Raw genomic sequence first — 14,502 nt, 5'->3', positions numbered from 1 at the left:
GCTCCCTCTTTAATTTACCTTAGTTTCTATCTTTCTAGGTAGCTGTGCCTCACGGTCACCCCGACTGGCACAGTAAATTGCAGCTCAAAAACTGGCCGTTTTCGATGTTTTATCTGATCTGGAAGGGAAAGTGCGTGTTTTCCCATTCACTAACATGTACCGGCTGTATAGCATGTACTCCACTTGAGATTTTCGGTCACGTGGGTGCGGATCTACGCTCCAGTGACCTTTCGTGAAATCACCCTATAGTAGGGTGGAGATTATTCCATGCTTCAATTGTCCACTGCACTTAATTTCTTACAGTTTAAAAAATGATGTTTAACTAAATGTTTTTCTCGGAATTCATAAATGATAGGAGTAGAATTAGGCCATTCGATCCATCAAGTCCACTCCGCCTTTCAATCGTGGCTGATCTATCTCTCTTAATCCCATTCTCCTGCCTTCTCCCCATAACATAAACAAATTATATTGGGCCAAGAGTATAAAAATAAACAGCTTCACCTCACTGGTCTACATCAACACTGACGTTACAAGTAAGCCATTCCTTGTTTTTTATTTAGGTTTACGTTTATTATTGTCACGTGTACCGAGGTGCAATTAAAAGCTTTGTTTTGATATCAAAACAGATCAGATGATGCTATACATTAAAACAATCAAGTCAATTTCAAGTACAATGGGTAGAGCAAAGGGGAAGATACCAATTGCAGAATATAGTTCTCAGCATTGTAGCGCAACAGTTCCATAGACAAAGTCCAATGCCTTCTTTGGGATAGAGGTGAATCGGACAATATCCTGGCTTGCAGGATGGTTCAGAAGCCTGATAACAGAGGGGAAGAAGCTGTTCCTGAGTCTGACAGTGCTCGATTTCAAGCTTCTGTAGCTTTTGCCAGATGGAAGCGAGGAAGAGAAGGAATGACTGGGGAATGACAAATCTTTGGTTGAGTCGACCACTTTTCCGAGGCAGCGTGAAGTGCAGCTGGAGTCAACGTGACCATAGATGGCGATGCCAATTGCTGTGGACATGAGCCTTCACTCAGTGGAACAAACCGTCACCCTTGGCTAAGTGGGAAGCACTTTCCTTACTGGGTCAGTAATTAGTGGGCTCATGTCTCACTTGAGCATATAATCTCTCAGTCGTGTCTGGAAGCAGATTCTTTAAACGGACGGTTACAGCAATAGGTCAAGGAAGGGTTGGTTTTCAACGGTGGGAACATGGGAAGGGGACAGTCTACATGTAGTTCGGAGAATGCCAAGTCCTTACAGCTACAGCTTGGGCAAGACATGATCAGCTGCTGCATGGATATCCGGTCAGCGGGAGAACCTTCCAGAAATGGGGAATCTGCCACAGTTTTTCACTACCCACAGTTCAGTTGGTGGACGCCCCTCACATTTAAGGATGGCGTGGCTCTGTACAAGGCCCGGAATTGGAAATCTCCATGGAATTCAATTTCAACAGAGCTTCCCAGTGACTGCCAGAAGAACAGGCTGTTACCGCGATATGCAGAATACCTCTGGGTACTGACATCCTTTATCTGAAAACACAATGAGTTTAGCCATTAAAGACAACGAAGTTCACAAGTGATGGAGCATAATTAGGCCATTCAATCAAAGCTGATCTATCTTTCCCTCACAACCCCACTCCTGCCTTCATCCTATAACTGCTGACACCCATACTAATCATGAATTTATGAATCTTTGCCTTAAAAAAAACATGGGGTGGCACGGTGGCGCAGCGGTCGAGTTGCTGCCTTGCAGCGCCAGAGACCCGGGTTCCATCCTGACTACGGGTGTGGTTTGTACGGAGTTTGTACGTTCTCCCCTTGACCGCGTGGGTTTTCTCTGGGTACTCTGGTTTCCTCCCACATTCCAAGGACGTACAGGTTTGCAGGTTAATTAGCTTCAGTAAAATTGGAAAAAAAATTCCCTTTTGTTTAGGATAATGCTAGTGTGCGGGGATCGCTGGTCGGTGCGGACTCGGTGGGTCGAAGGGCCTTTTTTCGCGCTGTATCTCTAAACTAAACTACACAACATACTAAAAATGAAGTAGGCACCACCAGGTCAAAGCATGTGCTTCAAGTTCAAATAAAGTACGTCAGAATCTGTGGTATCCATATCCTCGTGACATGTCCATGGATGCTATATCCCAGTGAATGTTAGTTTTATGAGCCTTGAGTCTATGGCATTCTCGAGGAGTTTGCATGGAGTTTTTTTTTCATTGTACCTCAGGTACAAACTTTTATCATATGCCAAGTTTTCCCAAGTTTTCTCAACTTTTGGTCCTGATTGTGGTGAAATATTTCTTGAATTTTGATTTAAAACACCCAATATTAGTGCTATGTTTGCTGAATCCTTGCCCATTTATTTCCTTTGCAGTCCTTTCCTGGATTTTTCATTTTGACAAAACACATTTACATGATGTAAGGCAATGGTAATAGATCAGAGAATTGCATTAAATAGAGAACTGGAAAGCAATACACTGCACTAAATAACAATTGCTCCAATTTCCAACTGCAAGACCTGTTTTTCTGTTTATTCTCTAAAATTAATTATCTTCCCTCTAGGTATCTAAAGCATTTTGTCTTGTCTACTTTGATACAGATTACTTTGCCTTTGTATCTATTAATAAAATGCAAATAAAAGTGCTGGTTTTGTTTTAAAAAAATGTTAAAACAAAAACTAATAATAATAGGGGCTGCACAGCGGTAGAGTTGCTGCCTAATAAAGAGGAAGGAGATTGAACTTTATAGCCTTCCATCACAGTGAGGAATGTTGGGAAATCCGCTGTGGTGGATGTTTATGTTAACCTTTATGTAGTTGTGTGTCTTGTTGCATTTTTTTAGCATGTCTAAATCGAATTTCACTGTACCTCAATTGGTACATGTAAGAATAAACTGACTTTGAAACCTTGAAACCTTACAGAGACATTCTCCCTGTGACCGCCTGGGTTTTCTCCGGGTGCTCTGGTTTCCTCCCACGTCCCAAAGATGTGCAGGTTTGTAGGCTTCTGTAAATTGTAAATTGTCCCTCGTGTGTAGGATAGTGCTAGTGTACAAGGTGATCGATGGTCTGCACACACTCATCGGGCTGAAGGCCCAGTGTCCATGCTTTATCCCTAAAGTCTAAAGTTCTGAAACCATACATCATTGAGAGTTCTCAGAAGAGCTAACAGAATAAGAATAATTCCCAGTCTGAAGAAGGGTCCTGACCTGAAACAACACCTATGCATGTTCTCCAGCCTGACCCGCTGCGATCCTTCACGATCCTTTTGATCATGATTCCAGCACTTGCAGTTCCTTGTGACTCTAACAGACTAATATAATGAGAATGCCAGTCCAACTCACCAGAATGTAGTCAGATGTGGTAGTATTCACCCTGACGTTAAACTTCAGGTGCAGGACTCTGATTATGATCCTGTCCATGGGAGATACATTGATAAATGTACGGCAGGCATGGCCCTCCGTGTAGGACTGCATGGGGCTTTTTATGATACCCCATGGGCCATGTAGCTGGACATCACATTCTGCAAAAAAGGAAAACAACAGTTCTGTGAGTGAATACTGGAGTTCAATCCATGACAAATTATCTACTGAACATGTTATTGACTGAAGTAGTGACACCTGGAGCGGTTACACGTTCTAATCACAACCTCAGTTTTACTCATCTTTACTCCATAGCTGTTTTTTAATCATAACGAACAACAATATTTTCTTTAGGAAGGAACTGCAGATATCTCTCACTGATATTGGTCAGGACACCAAGGAGGATTCGTAGACTTCAAACAATAATATGTTGAGATTGTTTAAATTCGTCTGAGATGGAGGACAAGGCACAGGCTTAGCGTCTCTTCTGAAGGGCAGCATCTACAGCAGAGCAATTCTCCTTCTAATTCTTCTTCCTCGTGTCCGGCCATCTTTTATATCACGTCTTTCCGGTCAGTCAGTGACGGTTGACGGTCGGTGGTTGCAGAATTGGCTACTTCAGACAGTCACTGTGGTACAGTTTCTGTCGTCAGCATTGCCCAGGATGCGCCATGTGGAGGCTTCTTCTTGCATCCCTCCTTCTAATGGCATTGGTGGTGTCAAACAACATTTTGTGTTCCAGTATAGGGGTTAAATTCAAGCCCATCACCTCGGGTAATTCACAGAGCCACAACGCTCCTTAGAAAGCCATCAACCTGGTACCCAACCATCTGAGCACCTACCTTTATGGTATTGCCGGGACGAGAGGCTGCTGGAGTATTGGAGGACAGCTCCACTGTCCTTGGAGCTGCTCCGCTGCCTGACTGTTAGTGTGTTGGTGGTAGATGTGAGTGTGAACCCTTTCAGTGGGGAGCAGGTCTTCCAAAACAGTCGTCGCCCACAAAATGACAAAGTGTCCCCTGGTGAAAGAGTAAAGGCATCTGAAAGATCCAGAATCTATACCATTATTATAGTAATTATCTCAATTCCTTGAGTTTACATGACAATAGTTCCCCTGTCCCTCATAATGTTGACACCCGCAGGTATGCCGGTTACATCATTTCCAAATCTCAGGGGAAATGGAATTCACTGGCCCTAACTCAGTCTTGGTTGCAGATCTCAAACATGCTGTCTCTAATTCCTATGTCACTGATTATTACTGAGATACAGGCCCCACACACACACTGACCCTCACTGGGGTACGAGACCCACACACACTGACCCTCACTGGGGTACAGGTCCCACACACACTGACCCTCACTACAAATACCTCTGGCCCCAACTCTCACTTGGGAGTTTACACACAATATCTAGAAACACTGACCTATGACCTGACCAAGACACCACCATTATGGTACGGAATCCATAACACTGAATCTTACTGTAAGATAGTTCCACAGCCACTGAGTCCCAGCTGCGGTACAGGTTATGCCAGGACTCATTCTTTAGAGTAAACAGCTCTCTTTGCCTCAAGCTCTTGCTTTAAATTCTTTGTTGTGAAACACAGTAGAAACATAGAAACATAGAAATTAGGTGCAGGAGTAGGCCATACAATACAATACAATATACAATACAAATTTATTATCATTTGAGCCCCAGTGAGACTCAAACGAAATGTTGTTTCCACAGCCATACAAACAAAGACACTGTCTTACAGACATACACATAATTAAATTCACACAAACATCCATCACAGTGAAGCCACTGTGATGGAAGGCAAGTATTTTCTCTCCCCTGTTCTCCGTGTCTCTCCTGATGTCCAAGCCCCAGGCGGGCGATGATAAGTCCCACGGCCATTTTAGGCCGCGCGGGGCGATTTACGGCCCCGCTCCCGGTCTGAAAGTCCAAGGTTGGAACCCCCACGGGCGATGATGAGTCCCACGGCCATGAAGCCGTGCCGGGTGGTGTACTGTCCCGGTCCGGGTTGTTCCAACCCCGTGACACCGGCTGGAGAAGTCGCGTTACGGGTGCTCCGGGAAGCGGTCTCTCTCTCTCCTCCCAGACCCGCGAGCTCCCGATGTCACAGTCCACCGGACCTGCGGCTGCGTTGCTGGAGCCTCCGGGCCCCAGGAGTCGAGTCGCAGCAGTGAGTCACCGCCGCTCCCCACGCTCCGAGGCCATTCGGTCCTTCGAGCCTTCACCGCCATTCAATATGATCATGGCTGATCATCCAACTCAGTATCCCGTACCTGCCTTCTCTCCATACCCCCTGATCCCCTTAGCCACAAGGGCCACATCTAACTCCCTCTTAAATATAGCCAATGAACTGGCCTCAACTACCCTCTGTGGCAGAGAGTTCCAGAGACTCACCACTCTCTGTGTGAAAAAAGTTATTCTCATCTCGGTTTTAAAAGGATTTCCCCCTTATCCTTAAGCTGTGACCCCTTGTCCTGGACTTCCCCAACATCGGGAGCAATCTTCCTGCATCTAGCCTGTCCAACCCCTTAAGAATTTTGTAAGTTTCTATAAGATCCCCTCTCAATCTCCTAAATTCTAGAGAGTATAAACCAAGTCTATCCAGTCTTTCTTCATAAGACAGTCCTGACATCCCAGGAATCAGTCTGGTGAACCTTCTCTGCACTCCCTCTATTAACTCAGTACCATTCAGTATCAGTACACTCAGTACCATTAGCAGCCTATCATCAGCGCCCCTTCTCCTTTACCCCAGCATGCCACCATGTTAGTCGGCAGCCTCTAGAAGTTGTAATTCAGCACAGAGTGTTGTGTAACAGGGCTCTTACTCCTGCTGCAGTTTAAGGTGCTGGACAGAACTTGGACTGTAATGATTTCATCCAGCGGACGTACAATGCTGAACGTGCACTCCCTCAGCTGCAACCCAGTCAGGTTCAGCATCCCTGATTTACTCAGCAGCAGCTTCCCGCAGAAACCTGCAATAAAACAACACGCCATCAGTGTCAGTTGTACACACGTCAAGGACAAGTGAGATGGACAATATCCATTTATCTCCAGTCCCCGGGCTTTAAACTCATCTTAGTCTGTTGGAATGAATTTTTCGAGGCCTGATAAAAACCCTAACATCAAATGACTTCCAGTTTGTCCTGATAGCATTCAGACTGGAGTACATAACTTGCTTTCATTAAAATTTCATGGAAGAAGTTTCCAACAGTGAGCTAATTAAAACACCACTTTCTGTGTTTCCATTTTGTGAACTTTTCTACAAACTGATGAAATCTTTTGGAAAAAAAAACCTTTAATGTTAATGTACCCACAGGCACAAGGAACTGCAGATGCTGGATTACCCGAAAAAAAGCCACAGAATGCTGGAGTAACTCTGTGGGTCGGGCATCATTTCTGGAGAACATTGATAGGTGATATTTCAGGTCAGTTTATTCTGAAGAAGGGCCCGACCAGAATAGTTACCTACCCAAGTCACATGAAAATTGTGCCAAATCTCGCGACTGTCTACTGTCTGAGTGTACACTGGGGTGGGAGATTGCAACCTTCACGTGGTCCACCCTGTTCGACTAATGCAATCAACCTGACGTGCACAAACAATTAGATCAAATAGAACAAGTTGACCTCCAACTTTAGGCTGTGCACGCCGTACACAAGAAGAAGAGACTACTGTACACTTGTACTGTATCAGAGATGCTTATCTAGGATGTATCTAAATTTCTTATGTGTAGTAGCACTTGTGCTGAACAATATATAAAAATAAAATTCACTGTACCTCGGTGCATCATGTGACACAAAAAGTGTCATTGAACCATAGTCGTCCAGAGATGCTGCCTGACCCGCTGAATTACCCCAGCACTTTGTGTAATCTGACTTGTACTGGACCTTCCCTGTGGATGTATTTGATAGATTATCAAGGTAGCCTTTATCAACTTTGGGCGGTCTTGGTGGCGCAGCGGTAGAGTTGCTGCCTTACAACGAATGCAGCGCCGGAGACTTGGGATCGATCCTGATTCCGGGTGCTGGCCGTACGTAGTTTGTATGTTCCCCCCGTGATCTGTGTGGGTTGTCTCCGAGATCGTCGGTTTCTTCCCACACTCCAAAGATGTACAGGTTTACAGGTTAAGAAGGAACTGCAGATGCTGGAAAATCGAAGGTAGACAAAAGTGCTGGAGAAACTCAGCGGGTGCAGCAGCATCTATGGAGCGAAGGAAATAGGCAACGTTTCGGGCCGAAACGTTGCCTATTTCCTTCGCTCCATAGATGCTGCTGCACCCGCTGAGTTTCTCCAGCACTTTTGTCTACCCAGGTTTGTAGGTTAATTGGCTTGGTAAATGTAAAAATTGTCCATTGTGTGTGCAAGATAGTGTTAATGTGCAGGGATCGCTGGTCAGCGTGGACCCGGTGGGCTGAAAGTCCTGGGCCCGTGCTGTATCTCTAAACCAAACTAGACTACAACCTTGCTGTATGCCTCATTGCTGGACCATGTATTAGAATGGGTTATTGAGGTGTCGGAAATACATAGCCCTGTCCCTTGTACCTTCGTTCTTTGAGCTTTTAGCCTGTGTAGTTGATTCTGTACTGGGCTGTGGTGTTGCTGCGGGTACCCCTGTGGGAGCCGATGTCGGAGTTACAGGCTGAAGAGCTGGCTGGGTTGAGCAGGGTCCTACGTCACAGGGCTCCTGTGTGGCAGGCTTCGTCAGCTCATCACAGGAGGCATCGAGCACAACCTCCGTGGAGTCGAGGTTGACACAGAGCAACTGCCTGGTACGTGCACCATGCCCACAGGAAACTGAACACTGGCAACAGAAGAATAAGAAGAATAATCAGGGACTCTGTACATTGCACGTCCTCAACTCAACCCAATCTCCCTCCTCAATCTCAACCACCCCCCCATCTCTCTTGAACTGATCCCGCTCCTATCAAACCCACCCAATCTTCAACCTCATTCAGAACATCACCCTCTCAAATCATCCTTTCCTTCAGATAGACACAAAATGCTGGAGTAACTCAGCGGGACAGGCAACATCTCGGAAGAGAAGAGAAGGGTGACGTTTCAGGTCGAGACCCTTCTCCAGATTGTCTCGACCCGAAACATCACCCATTCCTTCTCTCCAGAGATGCTGCCTGTCCCATGGAGTTACTCCAGCATTTTGTGTTTATCTTCGCTTTAAACCCACATCTGCAGCTTCCTCCTACATACTTTCCTTTCTCTCTACCTTTCCGACATCTTCCCCACCCACACCCATCCACTCCCCCCCCATCCTCATCATTCACTCCCCCCCCACCCTCACCATTCACTCTCCCCCCCCCCACCCTCACCCACCCACTCCCCCCCTACCCTCACCATTCACCTCTCCCCCCCCCCCCACCCTCACCCACCCACCCCCCCCCCCCCCACCCTCACCATTCACCATCCCCCCCCCCCCCCACCCTCACCATTCACTCCCCCCACTCTCACCCCATCACACTTCCCCCCCACCCTCACCATTCACTCTCCCCCCCACCCTCACCCACCCACTCCCCCCCCACCCTCACCATTTCACTCTCCCCCCCCCCCACACCCTCCCACACCCCCCCCCCCCCCCCCCCTCACCATCACCATCCACTCCTACCCCCCCCACCCATTCACTTCGCCCCCCAACATCACCCACCCACTCTCCCCCCCACCCTCACCATTCACTCCCCCCCACTCTCACCCCATTCCATCTCCCCCCACCCTCACCCACCCACTTCCCCCCCCCCCAACTCCATGCATCCACACCTCCCCCCCCAACCTCACCCCCCCACACCCACCCCCAACCCTCACCATTCACTCTCTCCCCCACCCTCACCCACTCACTCTCCCCCCCCAACCTCACCCAACCACTCTCTCCCTACCGCACCATTCACTCTCTCTCACTCCCACCTTCTGAATCCGACCATCCCATTCCCTACAAGCAGCCTCCACCAATCCACTTTTCAAAGCTCCTGTCTAACACCATCTAAACGCACAGTAGCCAGTTAGCGTACCAGCACACAAATATTTGGGATGTGGGAGAAACGCAGAGAGTACATGAAAACTCCACACAGACAGCTCCGGAGGTCAGGGTGATAACCTGGTCACTGGTGCTCTACTAGCTACCCCTTTCATTTAATGTTTTGCAAGGACTCTATTAGCAGACAGGGAATGTCGCTGGTTATCATTTATGTACACTTCCTTTTGTCGTTCAATAAGATTGCATGTCAGAGACCACTAATTCAAATGAAAGATTCATAAGTTGAGAAGTGATATGATCAGAATTAGGCCATTAGACCCATCAAGTCTATTCTGCCATTCAATTATGGCTGATCTAGCTTTCCCTCTCAAGCCCATTCTCCTGCCTTCTCCCCATAATCCCTGACACCCGTACTAATCAAGAATCTATCTCTGCCTTAAAGATACTGTATCCATTGACTTGGCCTCCATGGCCTTCTGCGGCAATGAATTCCACTGATTCACCACCTTCCGACCAAAGAAATTCCTCCTCATCTCATTATGCAACTGTTGGCAAATGATAAATGCTAGGAATAAGTGATATTACTCCAAGGATATACGCTGTGACTTCAGATATTCGCGACATTACATTGATGAGTTATCAAGCACGTAGAATGCCCCCGCCGTGTTCCCATGTTGTTACCGTGCCCACCCTCTCCCCGGGCAAGGCCACTAACCTCCGACCAGTTCTGGGGAGTCCAGCCAAAGGGGCAGCTGACCACGCACGGGACCAGTGTCATCGGCTCCTCCTGCCCCGAGCAGCGGCCTCTCTTCACCTCCACATCCGTCCCGTTGTGAAGCTGGACGCAGATCACCCTCCTCTCCGCCAGACCGGCCCCACAGAGCACAGAGCACCGTCCCGGCTCCGAAACCTGCCACCTGTCAGCCAGAATCACAGATATTAAAAGCGTCCCCACTCCAGCCCTCTGCTTTCCCCTCTCTGCCTCTCACTATGAGTCTATACAGTTACACTTCGAGACCTGTGCCTCCTAACTCCTTTAACCAACCCATCCCTCTGATACACAAAGTAACGTTACATTTCTGGTCCATCCATGCAGGGCTTAGTTGAAACCAGCCTCTTGATCACAGAGCATTGCTGTCCAGACCTCCTTTTAACCAGGAGCTTCAGTATCAGGCTGAGGTTTGCTTGTTGTGATGGGAAAGTGATTGCTCAGGGATGTTGTATCTCTGTTAGAATCAATGCCCGTAGAACTCCTCCGTCAATGACATTTAGTCTCCCTTCAACTCAGTTCATGCTGCAGCTGTGTAAAACGTTGGTTTGGAGCATTGTGTGCATTTCTGGTCATTACGCTGCAGGAAGGATGGGGAGGCTTTGGAGAGGGTGCAGAAGAGAGAGGTTCAACGGGACGTTTACTGGATTGGAGGGTATTCGCTTTAACGAGAGATTGGACGGATTTGGATTGTTTTTTTTTGAGATACAGCGCAGAAACAGGTCCTTTGGCCCACCGAGTCCGCGCAGACCAACGATCCCCGCACACTTACACTATCCTACGCACAGTAGGGCCAATTTACAATTATACCAAGCCATTTAACCTAAAAACCTCTGCAGTATGTCCTTGGTGTGTGGGAGAAATCCGGAGCACCAGGAGAAAGCCCACACGCACAAACTCTGTACAGTCAGCACCCATAATCAGGATCGAACACGGGTCACTGGTGCTGTAAAGCAGCAACTCTATGGCTTGGCCACCGTGCCGCCCAACTTTCTCTGCAGCTGAGGGGCGACCTGATAGAAGTATATAAAACCATGAGAGGGATAGGAATGGGTAGATGGTTAGAATCTTCCCCCCCCCAGGGTGGAGATGTGAAATACTCAAGGACAGGTTTAAAGAGAGAACGGGAAGGAGAGAAGGAGATTTGGGAAGCAAGGGTTTTCGCATCAAATTGGCGATAGGTGCTTGGATGCATTACAAGGGGAGGTGGAAGAAGCTAAACACAGGAGAAACATTTGAAATGCATTTATAGAGGCATTTGGACAGGCAGGGAGTAGAAGGGTAGATACCATGGAAGGGCAGATGGAATGAGTTAAAATTAGGATGGCGGTTAGCACAGATACAGTGGGCTGAAGGGCCTGGTTCCTGTGTTGTATTGTTCACTGCATTTATAACCCAGCGAGAATGAGTGTCTTCAAAGAAAGAGGTGAGTTATAGTGTATACAGGTAACTAACCTTGGCGGGCAAGGATGGAGATTGCAAAATTCAAGGTCCTCGGGGCGGTTCAAGTGAAGACATTCGTGGTCTGATGTCAGCTCTTCTCGGTCAGGTAGTACCTTTGTGCAATACAGGAGCCTGCGCCTCACCCCTCCTCCGCATGGCATGCTGCACGATTCAGACTTGTACCGCCATCTTCAGAAAAGGTGTAGGGAGAGTCAAGGGAGACTTAACAGTGTAATCGGCCAGACGCCAGCACAGGGCAAGCGGTGGCCCAGCTCATACAGAGCGCATGATAGAAAACAGACAGGGTACAGACTGTTGGATGGACATACAAGAACAACTTAACATAAATCTGTATAATAAACAGTGTAGTTCAAGTGAAAAACTATCAGACGGTGGCGTGTGGCAATTAATTGAAGATCAATACAAAGTGCTGGAGTAACACATCGGGCCAGGCAGCATCTTTGAAGAAAAAGGATGGGTGACCTTTCAGGTCAGGTAGAAGAAAGGTGCGGACACGAAACCGAAATGTCACCTGTACATGTTCTCCAGAGATGCTGCCTGGTCCGTTTAGTTTAGTCTAGTCTAGCGATACAGCACGGGAAGAATGAATAAGTTTATTGGCCAAGTATTCACATACAAGGAATTTGCCTTGCTGCTCCGCCCGCAAGTGACAATATGACGTACAGTGACAAATAGAACATTAAACATTAATATTAAAACATTATTAGACAGGCCCTTTAGCTCAATAAGTCCACGCCAACCAGCGATCGCCCTTACACTAACATTATCCTACACACTAGGGACAATTTACAATTCTTACCGAAGCCATTCCACCTACAAAACTGTATGTCTTTTGAATGTGGAAGAAAACTGGAGCACCCGGAGAAAACCCACGTGGTCACGGGGAGAACGTACGAACTCTGTACAGACAGCACCCGTAGTCAGGATCGAACATGGGTCTCTGGCACTGTAAGGCAGCAACTCTACCGCTGTGCCACCACATGCCCTGCAGTTACTCCAGCATGTTGTGTCTTTTTTTCTCTCCAGAACATTAGATATTGGAGATATCTGTGTCTGGATACTGAAGGAATGGTCTTTGGTTGGCCATTCTTAGCCTTGATGTTCAGCTGTCCTTCATGTTTAAGTCCATTTGATAATAATAACACAAAATCTCACTTACAGAGAAAGCACACAAAGGTTTATCCGTGGATGAAGGGTCGTTACCTTACAGGACAGGGATCAGAATTGCACATCTCCATGGAGATCGGTCTTGGAGCGTTGCCACATTCCAAGGGAGGAATCCTTTGGTACAAATACCTCGCTTTCTTTACGCAGTACACTTCCCTCTGGCGTACCCCACCTCCGCAACTTACATTGCAGGGCCCATACTCATGGACTTCCCACCTTTAAAAGAATAAATGACAGTAAGTACAAAGTGACACATAAACATAGGTGCAGGAGTAGGTCATTCGGCCCTTCGAGCCAGCACCGCCATACAATATGATCATGGCTGATCATCCAAAATCAGCAGTCCGTTCCTGCTTTCTCCCCATATCCCTTGATTCCGTTAGCCCTAAGAGTTATATCCAACACTCTTAACATCAAGGACCCTGGGTTAAGGAGAGTGGGACTGAGCCAGGGTTTCAGGTCTTACTCAATAGCCGCTCACCCTGCTCAAATTCACAGGCATGTAGATTGCTGGTGCAGATTTTTAATGTGTAATTAATTCTTCTATGCAATCTCTGAAGAGAAACGGAGAGCTTTGCTGGGTCACATCAGATGGTAGTTAGGAGTCAGACATAATGACAGAGGACTGCAGATACGATCAGTCTCACAAAAGAGATCCGATTTCCTTCCCTGAGGAATGATAGGAAACCACTTGGGATTTTGTAGCTATTTCATAACTTCAAGGTCACTTTTACCAATCCTAGACCGTTACTTTCTGAGTGGGTTTGACAGGAGATCCAAGAAAGAGCGTTACTCTACCTAACTTGTGGCGTTTTTGAACATAGAAAACAAGAGCAGGCGTAGCCCATTTGAATGAGTTTGTGCCTTCATTCAGTAACATCGTTTTAGTTTAGTTTAGTTTAGAGATACAGCGTGGAAACAGGCCCTTCAGCCGACTGAGTTTGCAAGGACCTTGATATGTGCCAAAAGCAGGCAAGTTGGACCAGTGTAGATTGGGCATGTTGGTTGGCGTGGGCAGGGCAAGCTGGGCCGTGGGGCCTGTTTCCATGCTGTATGACTCCATGACTCTTGATATCATCTTACCATTACAGTGTGTAATTGTAGTGTGGCTTTGAAGGGTTCTTTGTATCTGACTTATGTTGCATATTCCCTGGGATTGTTTGATACTGAAGCGAGAGGATGCTCTGCACAAAGACCCTACCTTCTGTGGGAGCTGATTTATAGCCACGCTTCCCTGTGATGTTTCAGAACGTGATATAGGAGTGCTAGCAGAGTAATGGTGTCAATTGATGATATTGAACTGACTTACCATGGGGGACATGTTTTATTGGCACATGGCATGTAATGCAGCTGAGGTTGGAAGCTCTGATCACAATATTCTTCTTGCGATTCCTTCTTGGTCTCAACATTGATGCACATGTACCTGATCTCTGATACTCCTGTGAACCAAAAACAGTTATCATATAGGACTGATCTTGTGCAATTTGGAGTAAGATGCTCAGTTTTGGTCATTGCCTGATCCACTTCAGGTATTGAACCTCCCCACCATCAATGGGATCTACAGAGCACACTGCTTCAGTAAGGCAACTAACATCATGCACTGGAGACCCGACCTTTTCTCGTCGGGTTTCCGTTGTCGTTGGGGCCGCAACGAGGAGCGGCCTCCAACAGGAAGAAGCCGGGGACTCTGGTGCTACTCACCGTCGCCGTCGCGGGGCTGGCCGAGTCCGGAGCGGTTGGAGCGGTGGAG

The 14,502-nt window shown here is 47.2% G+C and overlaps 1 protein-coding gene across 1 annotated transcript in view; it reads right to left on the bottom strand.

Moving 5' to 3' along the window:
- Window positions 1-540: 540 nt before the first annotated feature.
- adamts13 (ADAM metallopeptidase with thrombospondin type 1 motif, 13) overlaps window positions 541-14,502 on the bottom strand; it is a 55,458-nt gene continuing 41,496 nt past the window's right edge. The window contains exons 22-30 of the mRNA XM_055660285.1: window positions 14,062-14,191; window positions 12,789-12,968; window positions 11,577-11,753; window positions 10,068-10,269; window positions 7,915-8,173; window positions 6,200-6,346; window positions 4,202-4,378; window positions 3,342-3,520; window positions 541-1,532 (exon numbers count right to left, since the gene is read on the bottom strand). Of these exons, the coding sequence (XP_055516260.1) occupies window positions 1,356-1,532; window positions 3,342-3,520; window positions 4,202-4,378; window positions 6,200-6,346; window positions 7,915-8,173; window positions 10,068-10,269; window positions 11,577-11,753; window positions 12,789-12,968; window positions 14,062-14,191 (1,628 nt within the window). The 3' untranslated portion in view covers window positions 541-1,355. The remainder of the gene's footprint in view (window positions 1,533-3,341; window positions 3,521-4,201; window positions 4,379-6,199; window positions 6,347-7,914; window positions 8,174-10,067; window positions 10,270-11,576; window positions 11,754-12,788; window positions 12,969-14,061; window positions 14,192-14,502) is intronic.

This window comes from Leucoraja erinacea, chromosome 31 (assembly GCF_028641065.1).
Source record: "Leucoraja erinacea ecotype New England chromosome 31, Leri_hhj_1, whole genome shotgun sequence".
Lineage (NCBI taxonomy): Eukaryota > Metazoa > Chordata > Chondrichthyes > Rajiformes > Rajidae > Leucoraja > Leucoraja erinaceus.
The sequence above is the reverse complement of the archived record's forward strand: the minus strand, read 5'-3'. Positions and strand labels throughout refer to the sequence as shown.